The sequence below is a fragment of the Podarcis pityusensis genome (assembly GCF_964106645.2).
Source record: "Podarcis pityusensis genome assembly, chromosome: 15".
In the NCBI taxonomy this organism is placed as follows: Eukaryota; Metazoa; Chordata; class Lepidosauria; order Squamata; family Lacertidae; genus Podarcis; species Podarcis pityusensis.
In genome coordinates this window covers 9,362,031-9,384,018 of record NC_138040.1, presented here as the reverse complement: position 1 = coordinate 9,384,018, position 21,988 = coordinate 9,362,031, and the positions used below count along the sequence as shown (strand labels likewise).

Below are 21,988 nucleotides of genomic sequence, written 5' to 3'. Positions count from 1 at the left end.
ACAAGCACTGAGCACACCAGTTCTGAAATAGGCCCTCTCGAGTCCTTGCTTGGCACGTCCTTCATCTCACCTTGGGGTAGAGCACAGGGTTAAACTTCAGTCCGGTCACATCATCGCAGAAAGCCTGCCCAGATAGGGAAGAGAAGTAATTGTCAGCAAAGGCCACCAATGAGTAAATGTTTCTTTCAGATAGCTGAAGGCAACTTGAAAGAGGCATTGGGTTTTGCATTGTTTTGAAGGGGGAAAGAGTGCATTGGCTAGGGGTCTCCAACATGGTGCCCTTCTGGCGAGAAGTGAGGTTACAGGCAACCAGGCAGAAGGCCCTCTTGGTAGTCATGCCCTCCCTGTGAAATGCCCTCCCATCAGGGGTCAAAGCGAGAAACATTTCAAAGAGGCAAATAATTATATGACTTCCCAGTTGAATCCTGACAAGACAGAAGTACTGTTTTGGGGGGACAGGGGGCAGGCGGGTGTGGGGGATACGCTGGTCCTGAATGGGGTAACTGTGCCCCTGAAGGACCAGGTGCGCAGCCTGGGAATCATTTTGGACTGACAGTTGTCCATGGAGGTGCAGGTCAGTTCTGTGTCTGGGCCGCTGTTTATCAGCTCCATCTGGTATGCAGGCTGAGACCCTACCTGCCCACAGATTGTCTCAGCATAGTGGTGCATGTTGTAGTTATCTCTCGCTTGGACTACTACAATGCACTCTGTGTGGGGCTACCTTTGAAGGTGACCTGGAAACTGCAATTAATCCAGAATGCAGCAGCTAGACTGGTGAGTGGGAGTGGCCACCGAGACCACATAACACCGGTCCTGAGAGATCTGCATTGGCTCCCAGTACATTTCCGAGCACAATTCAAAGTGTTGGTGCTGACCTTTAAAGCCTTAAATGGCCTCAGTCCTGTATACCTGAAGGATCGTCTCCACCCCCATCGTTCAGCCCGGACACTGAGATCCAGCGCTGAGGGCCTTCTGGCGGTTCCCTCATTGCAAGAAGTGAGGTTACAGGGAACCAGACAGAGGGCCTCCTCGGTAATGGCGCCCGCCCTGTGGAACGCCCTCCCATCAGATGTCAAGGAAATAAGCAGCTATCCTATTTTTAAAAGACATCTGAAGGCAGCCCTGTTTTGGGAAGTTTTTAATATTTAATGCTGTATTGTTTTTAACACTTGATTGGGAGCCGCCCAGAGTGGCTGGGGAAACTCAACCAGATGGGTGGGGTATAAATTATAAATTATTATTATTATTATTGACGTCTGAAGATAGCACTATATTGGGAATTTGATGTTTTGTTTTGTTTTCTGTTGGAAGCTACCCAGAGTGTCTGGGGCAAGCCAGTCAGATGGGCAGGGTGCCAGTAATAATCACCACCACCCTCAATATCATTTCAAAGCAACCCACCTTTGCAATCTGTGGGATGCTTGGTAGTTTGCTAAGTCCAGCTAAGGGGATTCTTTCATGCAGCGTTTTTGCTTTGGACCTATGGAAAGCAAAGAGAGAGGGAGAAAGGGCATAAGTCGGAAATAAGCTGTGATGGTGTACAGATGCCTCTGGGCTTAAAACAGTAACACACACACAATATCTGCAAAATTCACAATGCAAAGCTATACCAGATGTCTGGAAATGAAACTTCACTGAACATTTGGGCAGGGGGAGGGGACTGTTGGCAGTGAACGATACAGTTGTTTAGTCTCCTGATCTTTTTAAAAATTCATGGGTTTGCCTAGGAAATAAGAGGATAAGTCAAATAGGAGCTTGTTTTCCTTGGTTTTGAGAAGGAACGGTGCTAAATATGATTGATACTTTCCAATATCCTTGCAGGGATTTTTATTTTATTTTTTTTACATCTGGTTTCCTAGGGGCTGGCTGCAGATCAAGCAAAATGACGTTCGTTACCAAAGTAATCTTGAAAGAACAGACTCAAAATTCAAAGTGTGTGGCGGCGGCGGGGGAGGGAGATCTATAGCAGTATGGGTTCTTAGCCTGGCTTTCTGGGTTATCACCATTTCCTTCCTCTCACACAGCAAAGGTTCCCGACTCAAGAGGAGATTGACCACACAATCTTGGTGCTGGGGGAAACTGAGGACCTTTAGGAGCCAATTCCTCGGGTCTGTGGGGCTTCGGCCACCACACTAAAATATTTGAGGGAGCTAAAATGATCCTCTTCTTCCTTAGTCCATCAGTCCACAAACAGCAACTAGAGGTTATGCTCCTTTGGAGAGCTCAAATGAGTGAACAGCCCTTTGCAATATTAGCAGTTGGCGATTAGGATTGGAGGAGCCTGCACCACCAATGAGAAAGGACCTTATCAGTTGCACTTAATCAAGAATACAAAAATCTGTAATTGTGCCCCCTTTCTGTTCCTTGACATTAGATTCCTGGGTTGCATTTAGGGTTGCCTCTTCTAGTATAGAAAAGGCAGTTGGGGTGGGGGCAGACATTGCCCAAAAAAAATGAATAAAAATGTAAAAAGAGGCACGTTGGATCAAGCTGGGACCCTACAGAGCCCAGCCTCCAGCCAGAATATTCACAGGCCAGGATGTAGGGGTGGGGCTGGGGATTTGATTCAGTTTCAGTTTAAAGGAAATTCTATCTGTTTTGAACTTTCCGAAACAAGGTGTGAACCAAAATGCGAATTTTGCAGCGGTGTTCTCCAAACAAAACAGAGTGTGCAAAAACACACACACAAACATTAATGTGTGCACAACAATGTACATATTAGTGAAGATAACATACTAAAAGGCATTATATTAGGGGAAATTGCTTTGTGTACATCTGGAGAAATTCTCACTGATGAATTTTCATGAGGATTTTTTTTTATATACATAAAATGCAAGCGGATGTGAAAACATGGAGGACTGAATTTAAGACTGGAAGCATAAAAAAATCAAGCACCCAAGAGAGTGAAATGGGTAGATTTGCCCATTCTTAGCTTAAAAGTTTCCATTCTGAGGTTGACCAACCAGAATTGTACAAATACTTGGGCAATAGGCAGTTCCACACACACAAAGCTTTGCTCATTTTCCGCAGGGAAATCTGCCCTGGAACTAAGACTATAGAAGGTATGGGAAGAACAAGTAGGACCTGCAGCAAAATGACACAGGGCAGAGCGATGCTCTTCAGTATTCCAGCCAGCCTCTTATACATTACATCCCCTCCAACCCCCCAAAAATGTTGGCTCCCCATCAGCAATCCTAAGCCACTGAGCATGCTCACTGCTCATTGGGCTGTTTGGGGAGGAAGGATATGCCCTTAATTTATCCCCTAACATTAGTATGCAGGATGATATAGAACAATGGGATCATTCAGACTTCCATTTGCCCCACTGCTTTCTTTGGAGCAAACATCAACTGGGTTTTCCATGGAATTCATGTTTTCTCCGATTCAGCACTAAAAGTAAAGGTAAAGGACCCCTGGATGGTTAAGTCCAGTCAAAGGCGACTATGGGGTTGTGGTGCTTGTCTCACTTTCAGGCCAAGGGAGCCGGCGTTTGTCCAAAGACAGCTTTCCGGGTCATGTGGCCAGCATGACTAAACCACTTCTGGTGCAATGGAACACTGTGATGGAAGCCAGAACACACAGAAACATTGTTTACCCTCTCACCACAGAGGTACCTATTTATCTACTTGCACTGGTGTGCTTTCGATCTGCTAGGTTGGCAGGAGCTGGGACTGGGGAACGGGAGCTCACCCCGTCACAGGGATTTGAACCGCCAACCTTCTGATCAGCAAGCCCAAGAGGCTCAGTGGTCTAGACCACAGCGCCACTAAAGACACGGGACAAGTGGAAGTGTGTAAGAGCCCGATGCCATGTCCCATAAATAACAAAAGGAACAGGGATGTATGTTTGCTATTAGCATATGAGATGTAGCAGAATTGACTCAAGGAGTTCATGAAACAAAATTTTGGAAATTTGTTTGCTTGAGACACTGACCCCTTTTCCGCTTACTGTACCTGAGTATAATTCTTAGGTATTCAATTCCGTCTGCCTCTTCGCATTTAATAGAAAGGATCAAATTTCCCAGGCTGCTAGCTGTGCAGTAAAAATTTAAATGATCCTAAAAATAGAAGGGAAGTGTTAACAGTGTGAGGAAGAAGCCCAGGGGAAAGCAAGGGTTTTGATCTCGCCCCGACTGTTCCCTCACTGTTGGGTCTTGACGCCTAGAAGGAATCACGGCTGACTCATTGCTATCTTAAGAACATCTCACAAACTTGCCATCCTCTGGGAAACCAAAAAGCAATTATTTACACTTCACTCGTAGGTCTCAATATTTGATCCATGCCACTTGCCACTATAAGCTACAGGAGCTATATCAACAACTCTGTGGGTAGCGTAATAGATGACCAGCACTCATGCAAAATTGTGATGGGGAAAAATCAACACTCAGAACATGCCTCCATTTCCCCTCTCCCTGTATTGCACTTCCAAAGAGGTCACAATGGGTGGGAAACCTTAGGCCTGCCAAGCCCTCTCTAACTGGCCCTCTGGACATCTCTCACTGGTCCTTCTTCACACCCACAATGTGTTTGCCTGGCTGGAATGTGTCCTTGAGCTCCAAAATTGCCTTTTCCTCGCATGGATGGAGAACAGAGATGTGTCTGTGAGCGCGTGCAGTACCTAGCCTACCGTACACTACCCTACTGTGCAATTGGACAATGAGTGCAAAATCTGCATTCTTTGCTCCACCCACTTTTCCCACTGGCCCCACCCACCTCTGGCAGCAGGTGAAGATTGCACTGAAGGGGATATAGCCCCACCCCACCCCACTCGAATGCATGGACCCTCCTTCAAATGCCCTCGTCCTCCTCCATCACATGCATTTTGCTGGCTATGCACGGCCATCACGAGCCAAAGTGTGGTCATTGTTAATTAATTAACAGCTAACGATTCAACTTCAATCCATTATTATTACCAAACTCATTCATGATCAATACTCATCAGTAGACTTAGTAGTGATTTCTCTCTTTCTTTAAAAACCTCTGGCGGCCCAAGGGGTCTTAAGTCCACACTCACAATTCCCCACTGACCTTTCCCAAGAAGTGTTTCCTATATGCTCTGGCTTCTCCTTTGCACTCCAGCTTGTAGCCATAAGCACTGGGGCTCAGCTGCTCCTCATCCTCTTCGCAGATGCTGCTCTCCGATGAGGTGGGTGTGCTGACATTCTCGGGGTCTTCGATCCAGTAGCCCCCAAACTGTGGCAGGATGATGACAGGATAGGGGCCGCCTTTTTCTACAATCTGGGGGAAAGATTAAGCAGGCTTCAGAGGCAGAGCTGACCACATATCTATATCAAGCCATGATGATTGACAACTTTGGAGGATTAGAGAAGAGGATTAGACAAATTCATGGAGGATAATGCTCTCAACAGCTGCTAGCCATGATGGCTATGTTCTGCCTCCACTGCAGAGGCATGTTGGCATTCATCTGCTTTGAGAGGCAATGGAGGGACGGGCAAACCACTGGAGAATCACAGCACCTGCTGTTGCTGCAGAGACCAGTAACTTATAACTGCTGCCTCCCATGTTGCTTTTGCTGCATTAACAGCAACAACAGTGATCTTTCTGGGGTGGAAGCCAGGGCAGAGTGTATGGAGGTCCTGGGCTGCCCAGATGACAAGGACACCCACCCCCTGCCGCCCAGCTTAGCCTCGCTGATGTGATCCAAAGGAAAGCAGAGCAATATGTTTGGCACCAGCTTGGCGACCAGAGTTGCTGGAAAGAGGCGTGCAAGGTGCCATCCAACCAACTTAGAAAGTCCACTCTAGGTTTGTATAAGGTTTGCTCCTTTTCTTCTCCCTGCAAGATATCCTGCAAGGCAACAAAGGTTTAGGAGCAGTTGTCCTTCTCTTAGATTGGATACCCAGTATGTTTCTGAGCACAATTCAAAGTGTTGGTCCTAAATGGCCTCGGCCGTGTATACCTGAAGGAGCGTCTCCACCTCCATCGTTCAGCCCAGACACTGAGGTCCAGTTCCAAGGGTCTTCTGGCAGTTCCCTCACTGCAAGAAGTGAGCTTACAGGGAACCAGGCAGAGGGCCTTCTCAGGAGTGGCGCCCACCCTGTGGAATGCCCTCCCATCAGATGTCAAGGAAATAACAACTACCTGGCTTTTAGAAAACATCTGAAGGCAGCCCTGTTTAGGGAAGCTGTTAATGTTTGATGTTTAATCGTGTTTTTAATTTTATCGTGTTTTTAATAGTCTATTGGGAGCCGGCCAGAGTAGCTGGGGAAACCCAGCCAGATGGGCAGGGTATAAATAATAAATTATTATAATATTATTATTTTTATACCATCCCAGGTTGACAAGCCCCACCTGCCCCTGATGTCCCTCTGCAGCACATGCAGAAACCACCTTTGTGGTCACTGGACCTAACGTTGGTCTCATCCACTCAATCTGCCTGTCTTTGCATGCAGGGGAAGTCCCTAACTCAGTGAGTTGCAGGGGTGTGCGGATTGCTGACTCTCTGTAGAGCAATTGCACTAGCATTGGCCCACACTGAATTTCCCTAATGAAGCATGGTCAGCCAAGGCAATGCTTGTGAACCCCCACCCCATAGAATCATAGAACTGAGACCCAAAGGGCCTTCTAGTCCAACCCCTGCAATTCAGGAATCACAATTGGCCTTGTATAGCGAGTACGTGTGCAAGACGCACGTTAGCACAGAAACATGCATGAACTAGCAGGTCTGGCGATACTCACTTCATCAATGCTGGGATACGGGATGTAGTCCTCCTGAAAAACATCCAAAGGAAAGGCTGCCATTAATTCCAACACAATTTGCAATGGGAGAAATATTTGGGCATGAGATATCAACAACGGTTCATGCATGGCACAAAGAAATTGGAAAGAGACAATTTTTTCCTCTCCCTCTTTCAGAACACAAGACTTCATGATCATCCGATGAAGCTGAACGTTGGAGGACAGAGAAAAGTAAGTCCTTATTTCTTGGGTTCCATGATCACTGCAGATGGTGACAGCAGTCACGAAATTAAAAGATGCCTGCTTCTTGGGAGAAGAGCAATGACAAAACTAGACAGCATCTTAAAAAGCAGAGACATCACCTTGCCGACAAAGGTCCATATTGTTAAAGCTATGGTTTTCCCAGTAGTGATGTATGGAAGCGAGAGCTGGACCATAAAGAAGGCTGATCGCCGAAGAATTGATGCTTTTGAATTATGGTGCTGGAGGAGACTCTTGAGAGTCCCATGGACTGCAAGAAGATCAAACCTATCCATTCTTAAGGAAATCAGCCCTGAGTGCTCACTGGAAGGACAGATCCTGAAGCTGAGGCTCCAAGACTTTGGCCACCTCATGAGAAGAAAAGACTCCCTGGAAAAGACCCTGATGTTGGGAAAGATGGAGGGCACAAGGAGAAGGGGACGACAGAGGACGAGATGGTTGGACAGTGTTCTCGAAGCTACCAGCATGAGTTTGACCAAACTGTGGGAGGCAGTGGAAGACAGGAGTGCCTGGCGTGCTCTGGTCCATGGGGTCACAAAGAGTCAGACACAACCAAACGACTGAACAAAATCAACAATTCACGCAAAGCATAAAGTATGGAATTTGCTCCCACAGGAGGCAGTGATGGCCACCAACTTGGATGGCTTTTATAAGAGGATTACTCAAATGCATAGGACAATAAGGTGGTGATGGTTGTGTCCTATCTCCATGGTCAAAGGCTTCTGAATATCAGTTGTTGGGGATCACAAGCTGTAGAGAACTAACGCTCTCATGTTTTGCTTGCCAGCTTCCCATTATAGGCTTCTGGTTGGCTGCTGTGAGAAATGGATGCTGGACTAGATGGGCCACTGGCAAAATCCAGCAGGCTCTTCTTACATTCTTAAAGGTGTTTGTGGGGTGTGTGTATTTTGAAGGACTGGTCATAAATTCATCCAGGGTCCTTTTCTTCGAAAATGTTCCTGGCAGCTGAATGCGAGCAAGAACTATTGAATCCATGTTGTTTATCAGCGTGAGCTCTCCAGCATCATATTTCTTACAGGCTCAGCACAGGAAGAGGGCGGGTGAAAAACAGGATTAAGGGCTCTCCTTCTCCATAGGGTTGATCCCTGCATTTTTAATCAGAGCCTCAGTTTTCAATAATACTCAAATCCTTCTGCCTGCGCCATCACTTTTGTTCTGACTTTGAGCATCTGGATTACTGAGGAAAAAACTAATGGATGGCTGAGGACCTTTCAAAAGATCACCGGTGCTCCTTGATGGCAATAAGTCTCTCTAATACACACAGGTGACACGCTTTGGCTATTGATATGAACATAGACATACAGGCAGAGACATATTTTGCTGTAAGCTTGCAGTTGGACTCTGTCAAATGCAGAAGGAACAAGATATTCAGGTGTTGCTCAGACTGAGAAACCAAGCCTGGAACAGCAGTTAGCCTGTCATTTGTTTACGTATATACTCCTGTGGTTTAAACCACAGACTTGCTGATCAGAAAGTCAGTGGTTCTAATCCCCACAACGGGGTGAGCTCCCGTTGTTCGGTCCCTGCTCCTGCCCACCTAGCAGTTCGAAAGCATGTCAAAGTGCAAGTAGATAAATAGGTACTGCTCTGGCGGGAAGGTAAACAGCATTTCCGTGCGCTGCTCTGGTTCGCCAGAAGCGGCTTAGTCATGCTGGCCACATGACCCGGAAGCTGTACACCGGCTCCCTCGGCCAATAAAGTGAGATGAGCTCCCCAACCCCAGAGTCGGCCACGACTGGACCTAATGGTCAGGGGTCCCTTTACCTTTACCTTTATACTCCTTACATGCCAGAATGGTTACAAGCCTGACACCACTTATAAAATACATTCATTAATAAAATGCACCATAAAACAATTGAATCAAATCATTAAAACCACACATATTTAAATGTTCAATAAAACAATCCCATTTTTTTAAATAAACAAAATAAAACCAACTAACAAGGCAGTTAAAAGAGCAATTAAAAGTTGGATCAAGATGCTCACCCTAAACAGGGGCATCTTCAAGAGTTGGCGGGATGCCAATACTGATTGGGGATGCTCGTATTTAAGCCGGAAGGACTTTCTGCACTACTGGTACCACAAGGGAACAAAGCTGCGTCATCTCAAATCAATGCACATCAAGCCATTGCAAAACTAGTTTTGTTCCGCTTGCTGATCTTAATGTCAGCGGCGTAGAGTGGGTTGTCAGCACCCGGGGCAAGGCAAGTAATTTGCGCCCCCTAACCCGGGGCAAGGCAAGTAATTTGCGCCCCCTAACCCAGGGCAAGGCAAGTAATTTGCGCCCCCTAACCCCTAACCTGCCGCCGCTGCCAGCTTCTTCTTGCTGCTGCCTGGGCTGGGCTGGTGTGGTTCTCTCCCGCGCTCAGCGCTGCGCTGGGCGGCCGCTGCACTGTCCCTCCCCCAGATAGTCCCTCGCTCTCTCTCCGCACCGCACGCCTGGCACCCACCCCCTCCACAGTGGGCGGCGACCCAGCGGCTCGGATCGGATTCGCACAGCCAGCACTGCAGTGAGAGAGAGTGAGTGAGCCAGGTAGGGGCAGAGAGCTGTGAGTGCGAGCGCCCCCCCCCCAGATGTTGCGCCCGGTGCGGCCGGCCCCCCCTGCACCCCCCACGCTACGCCACTGCTTAATGTGCTTAGTGGACAGTGGAGGGGAAGTTAGCTTTTCAGATGATTGGGCCCAAAGTGGTTTAGGGTTTTATATGTAAGTAGCAGGACCTTAAAACTGGCTCAGTGCATAACAGGCAGCCGGTGAAGATCCCTTATATGCCCAGTAAGGAGGACCACTCACACCCTGTGCATGGTACATGTGCCAAAGAGCCAGCCAGCCCCTAACTGGTTCCTTGGGTCACCTGGTCTGGTTGGGGCAATGAGCCCAATACTCTCTCTCAACAGCTACATGGTTGGTGCTGCTGCACATCGAAAAGATCAGGCCAATTAAGTCATCCAGCCTGAAAGCTGGGAGTAAAGACAAGCAAGTCCCTGCTGCCACAACCCCCAGTTTCAGCCCCCTAGCACCATTCGCATGAACACTTGATCCAACAGGTCTCTTAAACTCTTAGGGAGCTGAGAGTTTCTAGCTGGGATTAAATGGACTAGTCAGACCCCTTAAATGCTGTGGGAGTTTTTGCTTTTGGAAAGCGAGTGTGCAGTTGGTTTTTCTGTTTCCTATTTGTAAACAAACTATATAGACGCAAAAAAGCAAAATAAGAGCTATTGCTTATATTAAAGTTTATGTAACTGAATGTTATCAAATTTACATTTGAATCAATATAGATATCTTTTAAAATGCAGTACGATTGTTATTATAAATTATACAACGTTATAAAATGAATTTGGTCTCCAGTGTTTACTCGGCCCAAGGAAACTGTTTGTGTCTACTGCTCAGAAATAAGTTTCAATGAATAAACATGAGGCTTCTTCCTAGGTGTGAATAGCAGGGGTGAGAAACCTCTGGCCCATGGGTCTAATCAGACCCAGCACAGATACAAATTTGGCCCCTGATGCTGTTTCCCCAAAAGCACACCCACCTGCCACACTTTGGATGCCATATTTGGGCAGCTCAGGGCATGGCTGCCAGCGAGCCTTAAAGTGAGCTCCTGATTGTTCCTTGACCAGGGAGGCTTGCTGTCACCGCTGATCAGCTGATTGACTGGGGAGATGGTTGGAATTGACTGTGCTATGAAATCCCCAATCAGGAACTCCATAGCACCATTGATCCTCACCAAAACGCTGCTCTAGTCAGCTCACCAAGGAAGACAGCACGCCAAAGCGCCATGTGTTCGAATCCTGCTTGGATCAGCTTGGATCCACCTTTACAGCACAGCTTAACCCCAAGCTACGCTACAAAGGAAAAATGGGACACCTGACGTCATGGTGATGTCAGGTGATCAATATGCGGGCAGCACCACCTACCCATTGAAGTGGCCCGCAGTGGGGCTAGGACATGGGTAGGAAAACTAAGGCCTGGGGGCTGGATCTGGCCCAATCGCCTTCTAATTCCAGCCCTCGAACTGTCCGGGAATCAGCATGTTTTTACATGAGTAGAATGTGCCCTTTTATTTAAAATGCATCTCTGGGTTATTTGTGGGGAATAGGAATTCATTCACTTCCCCCCGAAAAATATAGTCCAGCCCCACACAAGGTCTGAGGGACAGTGGACTGGCCCCCTGCTGAAAAAGTTTGCTGACCCCTGGGCTAGGATCTGCCTGTTGGATTTCAGCCTGTGGAGAAACTGAGGAGAACTGAGAAGCGCTTTACATTTTGAACCACCTTGTCCAAGCAAAGATATATTCTGTTCCTAGACATTGAAAAGGAGACCCACGTTTGGACCTTGTCCTGAAACTGACCTTATTTTTCTGGCTTCCACTTCTCTGTTCCTCTAATTTTGGCCCCTGTTTGTAGAAAAACATGACATGAAGTTTGTTTAGTTACTTTGGGATACATGCCAGAGGTCTTGAGTGCCTGTTCCTGGTTAAAATTTGCAACACAGAACTTCTTACTAGTCTAGTTTATTTGGTCAAATGGGGCACTGGCCCACCAAGCTCAGTCTCCCCTCAGCCAGCCCCACTTGCCTGTCTGCTTCCTTACAATCAGCTCAGAAGGTGGTGGCCCTGCCTGTCAACTTCCTCCACCTTCGTCCCAGTTTTGCCCTGGGATAACTCAGAAGAAAGGAGGAGGATGGAGACAACTCTAGAATGAGTTGGCTCTGCCTGCCATTGGCTCTGGTCCCACCTGCTGGTGGGCTCCCTGCCTTCTGCCCCACCAGTCGCCAGTGGGCACCAGCCACCACTGTCATAGGGCCCACAGACATTTCTCAGCCCCATTCCACACTTTTGATATTGGGATGTGGGGCAGTGGCAGAGCTGCAACAAACAGCAGCTGCCTCCTCATTGCAAATGGCCCATGGGAACATGGGATGCTGTGATGCAGCTTTTGTTCAAAATTATGGCTGTCTCCACTGGTCATTGAGCACAGCCATATATCTACTTCAAATTGGCAAGGATGACCATCATTTCACCAGTCTTCCTCCCCAGGAGCACTTTTGGAGACCATGTCTTAGAAAAGTGGAGTCTATGTGCATGCACTTTCTCCCTCCCTCCCTCTCTCTCTCTCTCTCTCTCTCTCTCTCTCTCTCTCTGCTGGGGGGGTGTGCAGATCTGGGGGCAGGAGAGAGAAAAGGCTCTAGGGCAGCCTTTCTCAACCTGTGGGTCCCCAGATGTTGTTCGACTACAACTCCCATCACCCCTAGCTAGCATGGCCAGAGCTCAGGGATGATGGGAGTTGTAGTCCAACAACATCTGGGGACCCACAGGTTGAGAACCGCTGCTCTAGGGGGTCGAGTGCCCACAGCCCTCATTCAAAAATCAAAATATGCCCATAGGTCCTAAAAGGTTGAGAGCTCCTGGGGTAGCATAACCCCCATTTGGTGATTCTGCTGGGTCGCTGCTTCCATTTCTTGCAGCCTGATTTATTGGCAAGGCATTTATTTGCAAGCTGAAGACAGACAGGATGCAATCCTCTGCCTCTTCATCTCTATCAGATCAGCCACTGCATACATGTTTTCAGAAACGTGAGACATTGTTCCCAGTCACCAAAGATCACAAACATCTTTGAAGGCCTTTTGCACCCACACCCTCCTCCAAAGTAGCCTGCCACAATTATGTTGAAAACACGCATGCACAGTTGCAAAGAGGAACAAGTTCCGGGCAGAACTGACATGCCACATACCTGCATTTTTTCCAGCATTTCAAAGAACTCTGCAGACTGGGGGAGACAAAGAAAAGAAAGAAAGAAGTGAAGCTAAAAGTCAACACCTTATGACAACTGCCATCAGATCATTTATTGCACTCACTGCTTCCAATTTGGAGAGTTTTCACTAATGAAGCCCTAAATGGCTTGAGACCTTGATGCCAGAAGGAAGATCTCCTCCTCCTGGAACTACCTGAAACTTAAGGTCATCCACAGAGGCAGACCTCTGAGTTTCCTTAGTCTGAAGCTCAGAGTGCCATGAGGGACAGGACTTCTTCTGTGGTGGCCCCCTAGCTATTGAATACTCTGCCAGGGAAGCTCGCCTGACACCAGCCTAAGACTTAAGCCTTCTTGCTTAAATCCCTCTGGCCAGTGGTTTTAGTTACTGTATTTGGTGGTAGCATTTAGCTCCTGAGTTTTCTCTTGCATCTTACTGTGCATTTACTTTTTTGTATTTGGGCTTTACACCAGGTTCTAAGATTCATGCTGGATTTTTACAGGCATTATTCTTAGGTTTTTCATTGCAATGCACGATGCCCAGAGAACGTGTTCGTGGGGGGCCTAACAAGTAAATAGACATGCACAGAAAAGTCTAGGTTTTTATATTGATTCTCCATCGTTCATTGATTGCAAACCGAAATCCTCTGGAGGGGGCAACGCCTCTGAACACCATCTGCTGGGAACTGCAGGTGGAGAGAATGCAGCTGAACTTGTGTCTTTCTTGCAGGGTTCCCATTGGTGAATCTGGTTAGCCACTGTGAGAACAGAGCGCTGGATTCCTGCATTGCAGGGGGTTGGACTAGATGACCCTTGGAGTACCATCAAACCCTTTGATTCTTTGACTAGGTGGCTGATGGCTTCATCCAGGAGAGCTCTTCTCATGTTCTTATGATGTTCTAGTGTAAAATGTCAGCCACTACTATAAACCTAGAAATCTCCACTTCATTCCACTGGTTCACCTCAGCTTATATCTTGATGACTCTGTGAGAATTTGCCCCTTTTTGAAAACCCATTGTTGTTTCCGTCAACGCAGGATGAGTTCAAAACACTGGATGGCGAGGAAACCCTTATTGATATAACATATCGACACCCGCTTTTCTTCATCAGAGGTCCAGGCAGTTTTCAAAACAGTAAAATGCATTTTTTTTATTAAAAAAAAGCTGTATATAGAAGGAAGTAGCCAGCAATAAAAGCCAGCAATAAAACAATTTAAAAGGAACTGAAGTTTAAAAAAACACAACCCAATGAAATATAATAAAAGGCGCCGTGAAAAAACAGAGTCAGAAGGGTTATATACAATTATAGTTATAGCTGAGCCAAATGTTCTTAGAAGACCTTTTTCTCAGAAAATGTCGGCTCCTTTGTTTCTTTGTAGGATTATATCGCTTTGAAGCATTATACCAAAATATTCCCTGGCATTTTGGGAAGCAGTTACCATCTCTCCCCCAACACACTCAGCTGTGGAATAACCCCAGGTCTGGGGCATTCGTTTAATTGCAATGTAATGTCCAGGGTTGCAGTAGGGCTGGGGCAATGGAGGCAGGGCCCAGTCCTCAGAGGAGGAGCCAGAAGGGAACCTCCATTGCAGTCGACATCCTCCCCAGTCTATGGTAAGAGCCTGTGCCTCACCCTCCTGGAAAAACTGAGGATGCACCTGGTCAGCCGCCTGTACAAAAAACATGAGACTGTGAAGAGGCAGGTTTTAGAATTTAAGTAGGCTCAGTTGTAGACAACTGCCATGCAGCCCCTCCGTTCCTGGAAAGGCCTTGATCCATAGCTAACTCCATCCACCTGCTGCCAAGTGAGGAATGAGACTGCAACGCCCCGCATGTCAGCCTACCTAACTCAAGCTGCCATTGGCTCCTTCCCGCCCAGAATTCCCCTCCCCCTATGATGAAACAATGCTCCTCTTCTTTCCGTTCCTCCCATTGGTTTGCTCTTCTGTGTAGGACAGAAGTGGGGAGGTGGATCCACCTTCCACCCACGTCCCCGCACAAGCCAGGTTTGATAGGTGGGCAGGGCTACCCAGCTGCCAGTTACCTGATGTCACCATGACAGCAGCTGACATGGCACCTTGAATTGCCTGGGCTTTGCAAGCCCCGACAACCAGCTGTTTGTCGGGGCTTGCAACGGAGCCAGGCTGGTAGCTTTCACAGTGTATCTTTGCAGGTAGCGCTGATCAGTTGACTGGTGGTAACTGCAAAACCCCCTTTGACCCTGTTAGGTTGTTTTATCTGCACCGCAGCTGAAATCACATAGGGAAAGTAGGTGTCCCTTGGCAAAACATGCTCTCACAAGTCAAATGAAGAGGACTTGTGGGCTGAATAAAGCCCACAGGCCAGAAGTCATGGACCGGTTCGATGTAGATGGATGGTGGTAGGAACCAGCAGGGGAACCACCAAGAGAAGAAAGCTCAGAGCCCGGGGAGTGGTGGTGGGACGACGATGAATGGTAAGAGGGAGAAGATTGGGAAGATGAGGTGTTGGAAGCTGAAGGGGTAATGGGACTTAGTGAGCAGCTAACCCTAACCCTAACCCTAGCTCCCCTCCTCCCTGGTCTCCCAGAACCAGAAGAGGCAGGAAGCGGAAAGAACAAAGACAGGTATTCAGGTGCCTGATTGCTTGGGGGGGGGACCCTAGAGAGGACACATGGACAGCTGCAGGGAGGCAGGGACCTTGATTCTTGGCAACTGATCCATTGGTCAAGACCTACCAGGGATGAGTTCCTGTGCTCACTGGGCCTAAGACTAGTCTGTTCTGGCTAATAAACTCCAACATGCATGGTGTGATTTACTGCTGACTTGCTCCAGAGCTTCACCCCCAGCCTTCCCTAACCTGAAATCCTGGAGAGCCACTGTCAGAGTAGAGGATACTAGGCTAGATGACCTGATAGATGCCAGCTTCCCAAGGCTTCAGATTCAACACTGGCATCTTCAACTAGGTGGTCACAGGTGATGGGAGTGGAGTACACCTCTGCTTGAGGCTTTGGAGAACCTCTGCCAGTGGTGGAGACTCTGTTGCAGAACCTCAACACTCATCATCCTTGACCACTGGCTCTGCTGAGTAGGGCTGAAGAGAGCTGGAGTCCAACAGCATCTGAAGGGCCATAGGTTCCCCACCCCTGAAATAGACAGCGCTAGCTTTCACATACAGGCTGGTCTGGTGGAAGGAAGACTTGTTCAGCAGCAGCTTGGGCTCAGTGTCCTGGGGTAGCTCAACCGTTAGAGCATGAGACTCTTAATCTCAGGGTTGTGGGGTCAAGCCCCATGTTGGTCAAAAGATTCCTGAATTGCAGGGGGTTGGATAAGATGACTCTGCCCCAAATGGTCGCTTCCAACTCTACAATTCCATGAGGTTGCACAGAGATGGGGATGAAGCTCACCTTAGCACTTAGTATCCTGCACCGGCAAAGGAAAGGCAAGCTCAGGAAGTGAAAGAGGGGTGTGGCAGCCCCCCAAAATTGTGCCCGATAACGTAAAGCGAAGTGACAATCAGGCTGGAAAATAAAAGCCAGAGCAAAGGCAGATGCAGACCATTAAGTTAATTAGTGGCAAGGTTCCAGCAGAGCTCGCCCAACCAAACTCGATTATTGTATCGCTTTTTGAATTTTCCAGTCATTTGCAAGGTCATCTCCTTCGTCTAGTAACAGCCTGGTAATTCAATTGCAGGTTTATTTTCTCAGGAAGCTGGCCTCCTTTAAAAAAACAAAATAAAGAGCCTATCCAGCTGCTCTGGGAGTCCTTGTCAAATATTGGGACACTCCTAATAAACAAACATGGCTTTTCTTTCCAAAGATGGTACAGAGTACCAAAGAGAAGTCTGTCTTGTCTTTCCTCATCTCCGCCCTCCTGACATCTTTTGATCAAACCTTTGTTTGCTCACAAGAGAGATCTAAGTTCCTTTACTCCTTTAAGCCAGATAATGGAAAATACTTCTTCACGCAGTGCATAATTCAACTATGGAACTCACCGCCACAGCAGGCGGTGATGGCCACCAACTTGGAAGGCTTTAAAAGACTAATTCATGGTCTGGTTTGTCAGGGTCCTTCCTAAAATGTCAGTGCCTTTTGCATGTTTTCCCATCTTCAGTGCTGATGCTTGCATGGACCCTGATAAACCACACTGCAATAAAGTAATCGTGATGTTAAACACTGCAATAAAGCAACCTTGATATTAAACATTGTAATAAAGCAATCTTGATGTGGTCTCATGTGCGACTGCATCAAGATTTCTTGCTCTTCGTAGTTTATCACTATTCTGGTGACAGTAATTTCTTTTCATTCTTTCATTCTGACCCTTAAATCATTGTAACCCACCCCAAGACCTCCTGGCGAAGGACAGGAAACAACCACAAACGTTAAAAATCACATAATATTATCGGATTTCAAAATCAAGTCAGCCGTTTTAAAATATACATTATAAAATTGAATTACATCTCAAAATACATGTCAGATTTGCATATATGGGTAGGCTGCTTAAATGGGGGAGGGCTGTTCTTAGAAGGCTTAGAAAATTGTACAGCAGAGGTGCCTGCATAATATCAACAGGCAAGGAGTTCCAGAGGTGCTGTCATAGTGGAGGACTGATTCCTCAAAAGTGTGGAATGAATGAGAAACAAAGAAAACTAAGTTGAGGGATAACTTAGTCGGTAGAGCATGCAACTTAATCTCAGGGTTGTGGGTTCAAATCCTCACATTGGGCAAAAGTTTCCTGCATTGTAGGGGGTTGGACTAGATGATGCTTGTGGTCCCTTTCCAACTCTACAGTGCTAAGACTCCAATATCCACTTCCACACATGAGCTTGGCAGGCTGTGCCAGCATCCCTGAAATTACTCTGCTGCAAACCTAAGATGTGACCCTTTGAGTAGGGCATCTGCATGCAGAAATCTCCAGGGAGGTCCAGGAGGCATTCCCTGCCTGAAACCCAGGAGAGCTGCTGCCAGTCCATGTAGAAAACACTGAACTAAATGGACCAATGGGTCTGACTCATTATAAGGTGGCTTCCTATGTTCCTAAGGTTCAGCTGAGACAAAAGCGTGCCTGTTAGGACTTATCAGCATGGAGCAGCTTGTGGCGTTTCCACCATTTCGTAGCCAGAAAGATACGGCAGATTGCCAAAGCACGTGTGGCACGGCCGGTGCTTTCCGAATTACCGTACATCCCTTGAGCCCTGCTTGAGGCCAGAAATCCCGTCCCTGATAAGCAATCTCTGCCCCTAACAGGCCGGACTGGTCTCTCTGATTAATACAAACAACAAACTAGGCAGACAACGAAAGCTGGGGAAGCTGAATCTAGCATAAGTGCCACCCTCCATTTCCATGCTTGCCAGTCTTGGGGAGCCAAGCGCAACAGTACTGTAGAAACCATAGAAGCGTAGAGTTGGAAGGGACCCTGAGGATCATCTAGTCCAACCCCCTGCAATGCAGGAATACGCAGCCACCCCATACGGGGATCGAACCTGCAACCTTGGCGTTATCACATTCTAGCCTGGTGGCTCTTCCATCCATGCAGCCCAATCTTCAGGTAGGGCTGGAAGAGAACGCTTTCTGAAATGCCAGAGAACCACTTCCATCCTGGGTGGACAATACTGAGCTAGGTGGAACAGTGGTCTGACATAATAATAATAATAATAATAATAATAATAATAATAATAATTTTATTTGTATCCCGCCCTCCCCAGCCAAAGCCAAGCTCAGAGCGGCCAACAACAAGTAAAAATAGCACAGCATACATAAAATCATACAGTCAATTAATTAAAATACATTCTAAAATCAATTCAGAATCAAATTAATGGCAACCATTGGGTTAGAGTTCTATGAGAATTACAAAAGGAGAGAGGGGGTCAGATTGTGCCTTGGCCAAAGGCCTGGTGGAACAGCTCCGTCTTGCAGGTCCTGCAAAAAGATGTCAAGTCCCGCAGGACCCTAGTCTCTTGTGACAGAGCGTTCCACCAGATCAGGGCCACGGCCGAAAAAGCCCTGGCTCTGGTCGAAGCCAGCCTAAGCTCGCTGTGACCCGGGATCTCCAAGATGTTTTTATTTGAAGACCGTAAGGTCCTCCGTGGAAGTGAAAGCTGGACCATAAAGAAGGCTTGATCGCCAAAGAATTGATGCTTTTGAATTCTGGTGCTGGAGGAGACTCTTGAGAGTCCCATGGACTGCAAGAAGATCAAACTTATCCATTCTAAGGAAATCAGTCCTGAGTGCTCACTGGAAGGACAGATCCTGAAGCTGAGGCTCCAATACCTCGGCCACCTCATGAGAAGAAAAGACCCTGATGTTGGGAAAGATGGAGGGCACAAGGAGAAGGGGAGGACACAGGACAAGATGGTTGGACAGTGTTCTCGAAGCTACTAACATGAGTTTGACCAAGCTGTGGGAGGCAGTGGAAGATAGGAGTGCCTGGCGTGCTCTGGTCCATGGGGTCACGAAGAGTCAGACACGACTAAATGACTAAACAACAACAAGGTCCTCCACGGGACATACCAAGAGAGGCGGTTTCCCATGTCCTTTCTCTCCCTCTCCCTCTCCCCCACTCACATATCCATCCAACCACTCACTCACTTCTGTTTAGAGGAACACGATGGGGAACATTGGCTCAGCATTCCTTGCAAGCTGCTCCAGCAAGCTCAGCCCTTGCACACCTTGTTGCCTCCAGAGTCAACCTTCTTGATCTAAGAAATCTCACTGAAGATGACATGGGTGAGAACAATGCCAGGAGGGTGGGAAGAAGAAGAGCAGTGTAATTAAGCTGACATGCCTGCCACTCAGACCCAGAGGAGCTGTCAGCTTTGCCTTTCTAGTCTGACAAGAGTTCCGACTTTTCATTGTACTGCAATAGCATCTCATTACGTGCCTCTGCAGGGTTATGAATGGGGTCCGCCAGCTGTTTTGTGAATGCAGCAAACTGTGTGTTAAATCAGGCCAGACTTTGGGCCATCTTGTCTATTCTGATCAGCAGTGATTCTCCAACACCTTAAGGCAGAAGGCTTTCCACCTGCCGCCTGCTCCTTTTAACTGGTGATGTCAGAAATTGAACCTGGGACCTTCTCGTTTATTTTGAAGAGTTGTACTTCCAATCTACAAGCTACAAACATGAGTCTGTAGTTCTCCAAGCTACAAACATGAGTCTGACCAAACTGCGGGAGGCAGTGGAAGAAAGGAGTGCCTGGCGTGCTCTGGTCCATGGGGTCATGAAGCGTCGGACACGACTAAACGACTAAACAACAACACCTTCCAATCAGGGATGCCGGTGGCGCTGTGGGTTAAACCACAAAGCCTAGGACTTGCCGATCAGAAGGTCAGCGGTTAGAATCCCCGCAATGGGGTGAGCTACCATTGCTCAGTCCCTGCTCCTGCCAACCTAGCAGTTCGAAAGCACATCAAAGTGAAAGTAGATAAATAGGTACCGCTCCGGCGGGAAGGTAAACGGCGTTTCCATGCGCTGCTCTGGTTTGCCATAAGCGGCTTAGTCATGCTGGCCACATGACCCAGAAACTGTACGCCGGCTCCCTCAGCCAATAAAGCGAGATGAGCGCCGCAACCCTAGAGTTGGCCATGACTGGGCCTAATGGTCAGGGGTCCCTTTACCTTTACCTTTACCTTTCAATCAAAGGATTCTCAAGTCAGCTTGTAGGCAGCCAGCAATACTACAAAAGAAACCTCAACATTCTCTGACTGCCTCTCTCTGTTTCTTTCTTTCTTTCTTTCTTTCTTTCTTTCTTTCTTTCTTTCTTTCTTTCTTTCTTTCTCTCTCTCTCTCTCTCTCTCTCTCACACACACACACACACACACACACACTCTCTCTCACACACACACACAAAATCCAGCAACCCTTAGAGCTTTGTTGATAGACATAGACCCTCCAAGTGTCCCTACTTTCCAGGGACAGTCCCAAATTTACAGAAGCCATCCGAGTTTCTGATTTGTTGTCTGGCTTTTCCATAGGACAGCCCTATTTTCATCCGATAAATGTTGGAGGGTATGAAGCTATCTGACCCCTGAGCCAAGGAGATAAGTAACCATACAACCTTTAGAAGACATCTGAAGGCAGCCCTGTAGAGGGAAGTTTTTAAAAATGTGCAATGTTTTATTATGTTTTTATATATGTTGGAAGCCGCCCAGAGTGTCTGGGGCAACCCAGTTAGATGGGTGGGGTATTATTATTATTATTATTATTATTATTATTATATTGGATGTCCCTATTCTCATTGGAGAAATGTTGGAGGCATGTAGACAGGGCCAAAGCAGTGATGTCTGCTGCCCACTGGGACTGGTAGAGCAGAGGTAAGGGAGGTCAACAGTAAGTGGAGCCCGAGGCTATGACAGGCAGAGCAAGCTGATTCTAGTTTCGTCCCTATCCCCTTCCTCCCTGCTGAGTTCTGCAAGGGCAAGACTGAGACTAAAGAGAAAGAAGGAAGTGACAGCCAAGGGTGGCCTTCTGGACTGGTTAAAAGGCAGCAGATGGGCTTGGAGGAAATAAGGCTGCTGTTGGCGGGACAGCACCCTAACGTGCCAGCTTCCATTGTCAGGCTATACAAGAAAACGCCCAACACTCACTCACCCATATGCATGCATGGTCCAAATGCCCTTAGATCTCCAGCTGATGGACGGGGGCAGAGCTTGCTGCCTTTTGGTCCTGCAGTCCTAGCCCAGCCAGCAGCAGGAGCTGAGTCTCTGACAATGTAGCAGGGGAAAACCCACCCCCTAAAGCTGCTCTTTCACTGGCCAATGGAAGTGGTTGTGCTGGTTTCCCCTTTGCCATGACATTCTTCCTGGGAAGCAGAAGGTGAAAGTCTGATGATGGCAGAGGCAAGAGTGTGCATCTCTAGCATGCAAAGTATATTTGGGTTGTTCCACCACTGAGCTATGGTTCCTCCTCAACTAGGATGCCTTGCTAGAAATGTCGTTCTCTAATGCACCCTTAAGAAGATCAAACCTATCCATTCTGAAGGAAATCAGCCCTGAGTGCTCACTGGAAGGACAGATCCTGAAGCTGAGGCTCCAATACTTTGGCCACCTCATGAGAAGAATCCTCATGATGTTGGGAAAGATGGAGGGCACAAGGAGAAGGGGACGACAGAGAATGAGATGGTTGGACAGTGTTCTCGAAGCTACCAGCATGAGTTTGACCAAACTGCGGGAGGCAGTGGAAGACAGGAGTGCCTGGAGTGCTCTGGTCCATGGGGTCACGAAGAGCCGGACATGACTAAACAACTAAACAACAACAATGCACTCTTCCATGACACCAGGGGTGGTT

At 47.6% G+C, this 21,988-nt stretch overlaps 1 protein-coding gene across 13 annotated transcripts in view; it reads right to left on the bottom strand.

Moving 5' to 3' along the window:
* Positions 1–21,988, bottom strand: part of RAP1GAP2 (RAP1 GTPase activating protein 2) — a 194,054-nt gene that overhangs the window by 31,781 nt on the left and 140,285 nt on the right. For 10 of the 13 annotated variants that reach the window (XM_080982917.1, XM_080982926.1, XM_080982923.1 and 7 more), the window contains 7 exons: positions 12,712–12,747; positions 11,331–11,375; positions 6,699–6,731; positions 5,028–5,237; positions 3,954–4,057; positions 1,402–1,480; positions 71–124 (listed from right to left, as the gene is read on the bottom strand). In XM_080982917.1, coding sequence (XP_080839043.1) covers positions 71–124; positions 1,402–1,480; positions 3,954–4,057; positions 5,028–5,237; positions 6,699–6,731; positions 11,331–11,375; positions 12,712–12,747 — 561 coding nt within the window. Of the gene's footprint in view, positions 1–70; positions 125–1,401; positions 1,481–3,953; positions 4,058–5,027; positions 5,238–6,698; positions 6,732–11,330; positions 11,376–12,711; positions 12,748–13,691; positions 13,846–14,361; positions 14,543–21,988 lie in introns of those variants that run through there. The other 3 variants (XM_080982928.1, XM_080982929.1, XM_080982918.1) reach the window with 3 other exon arrangements.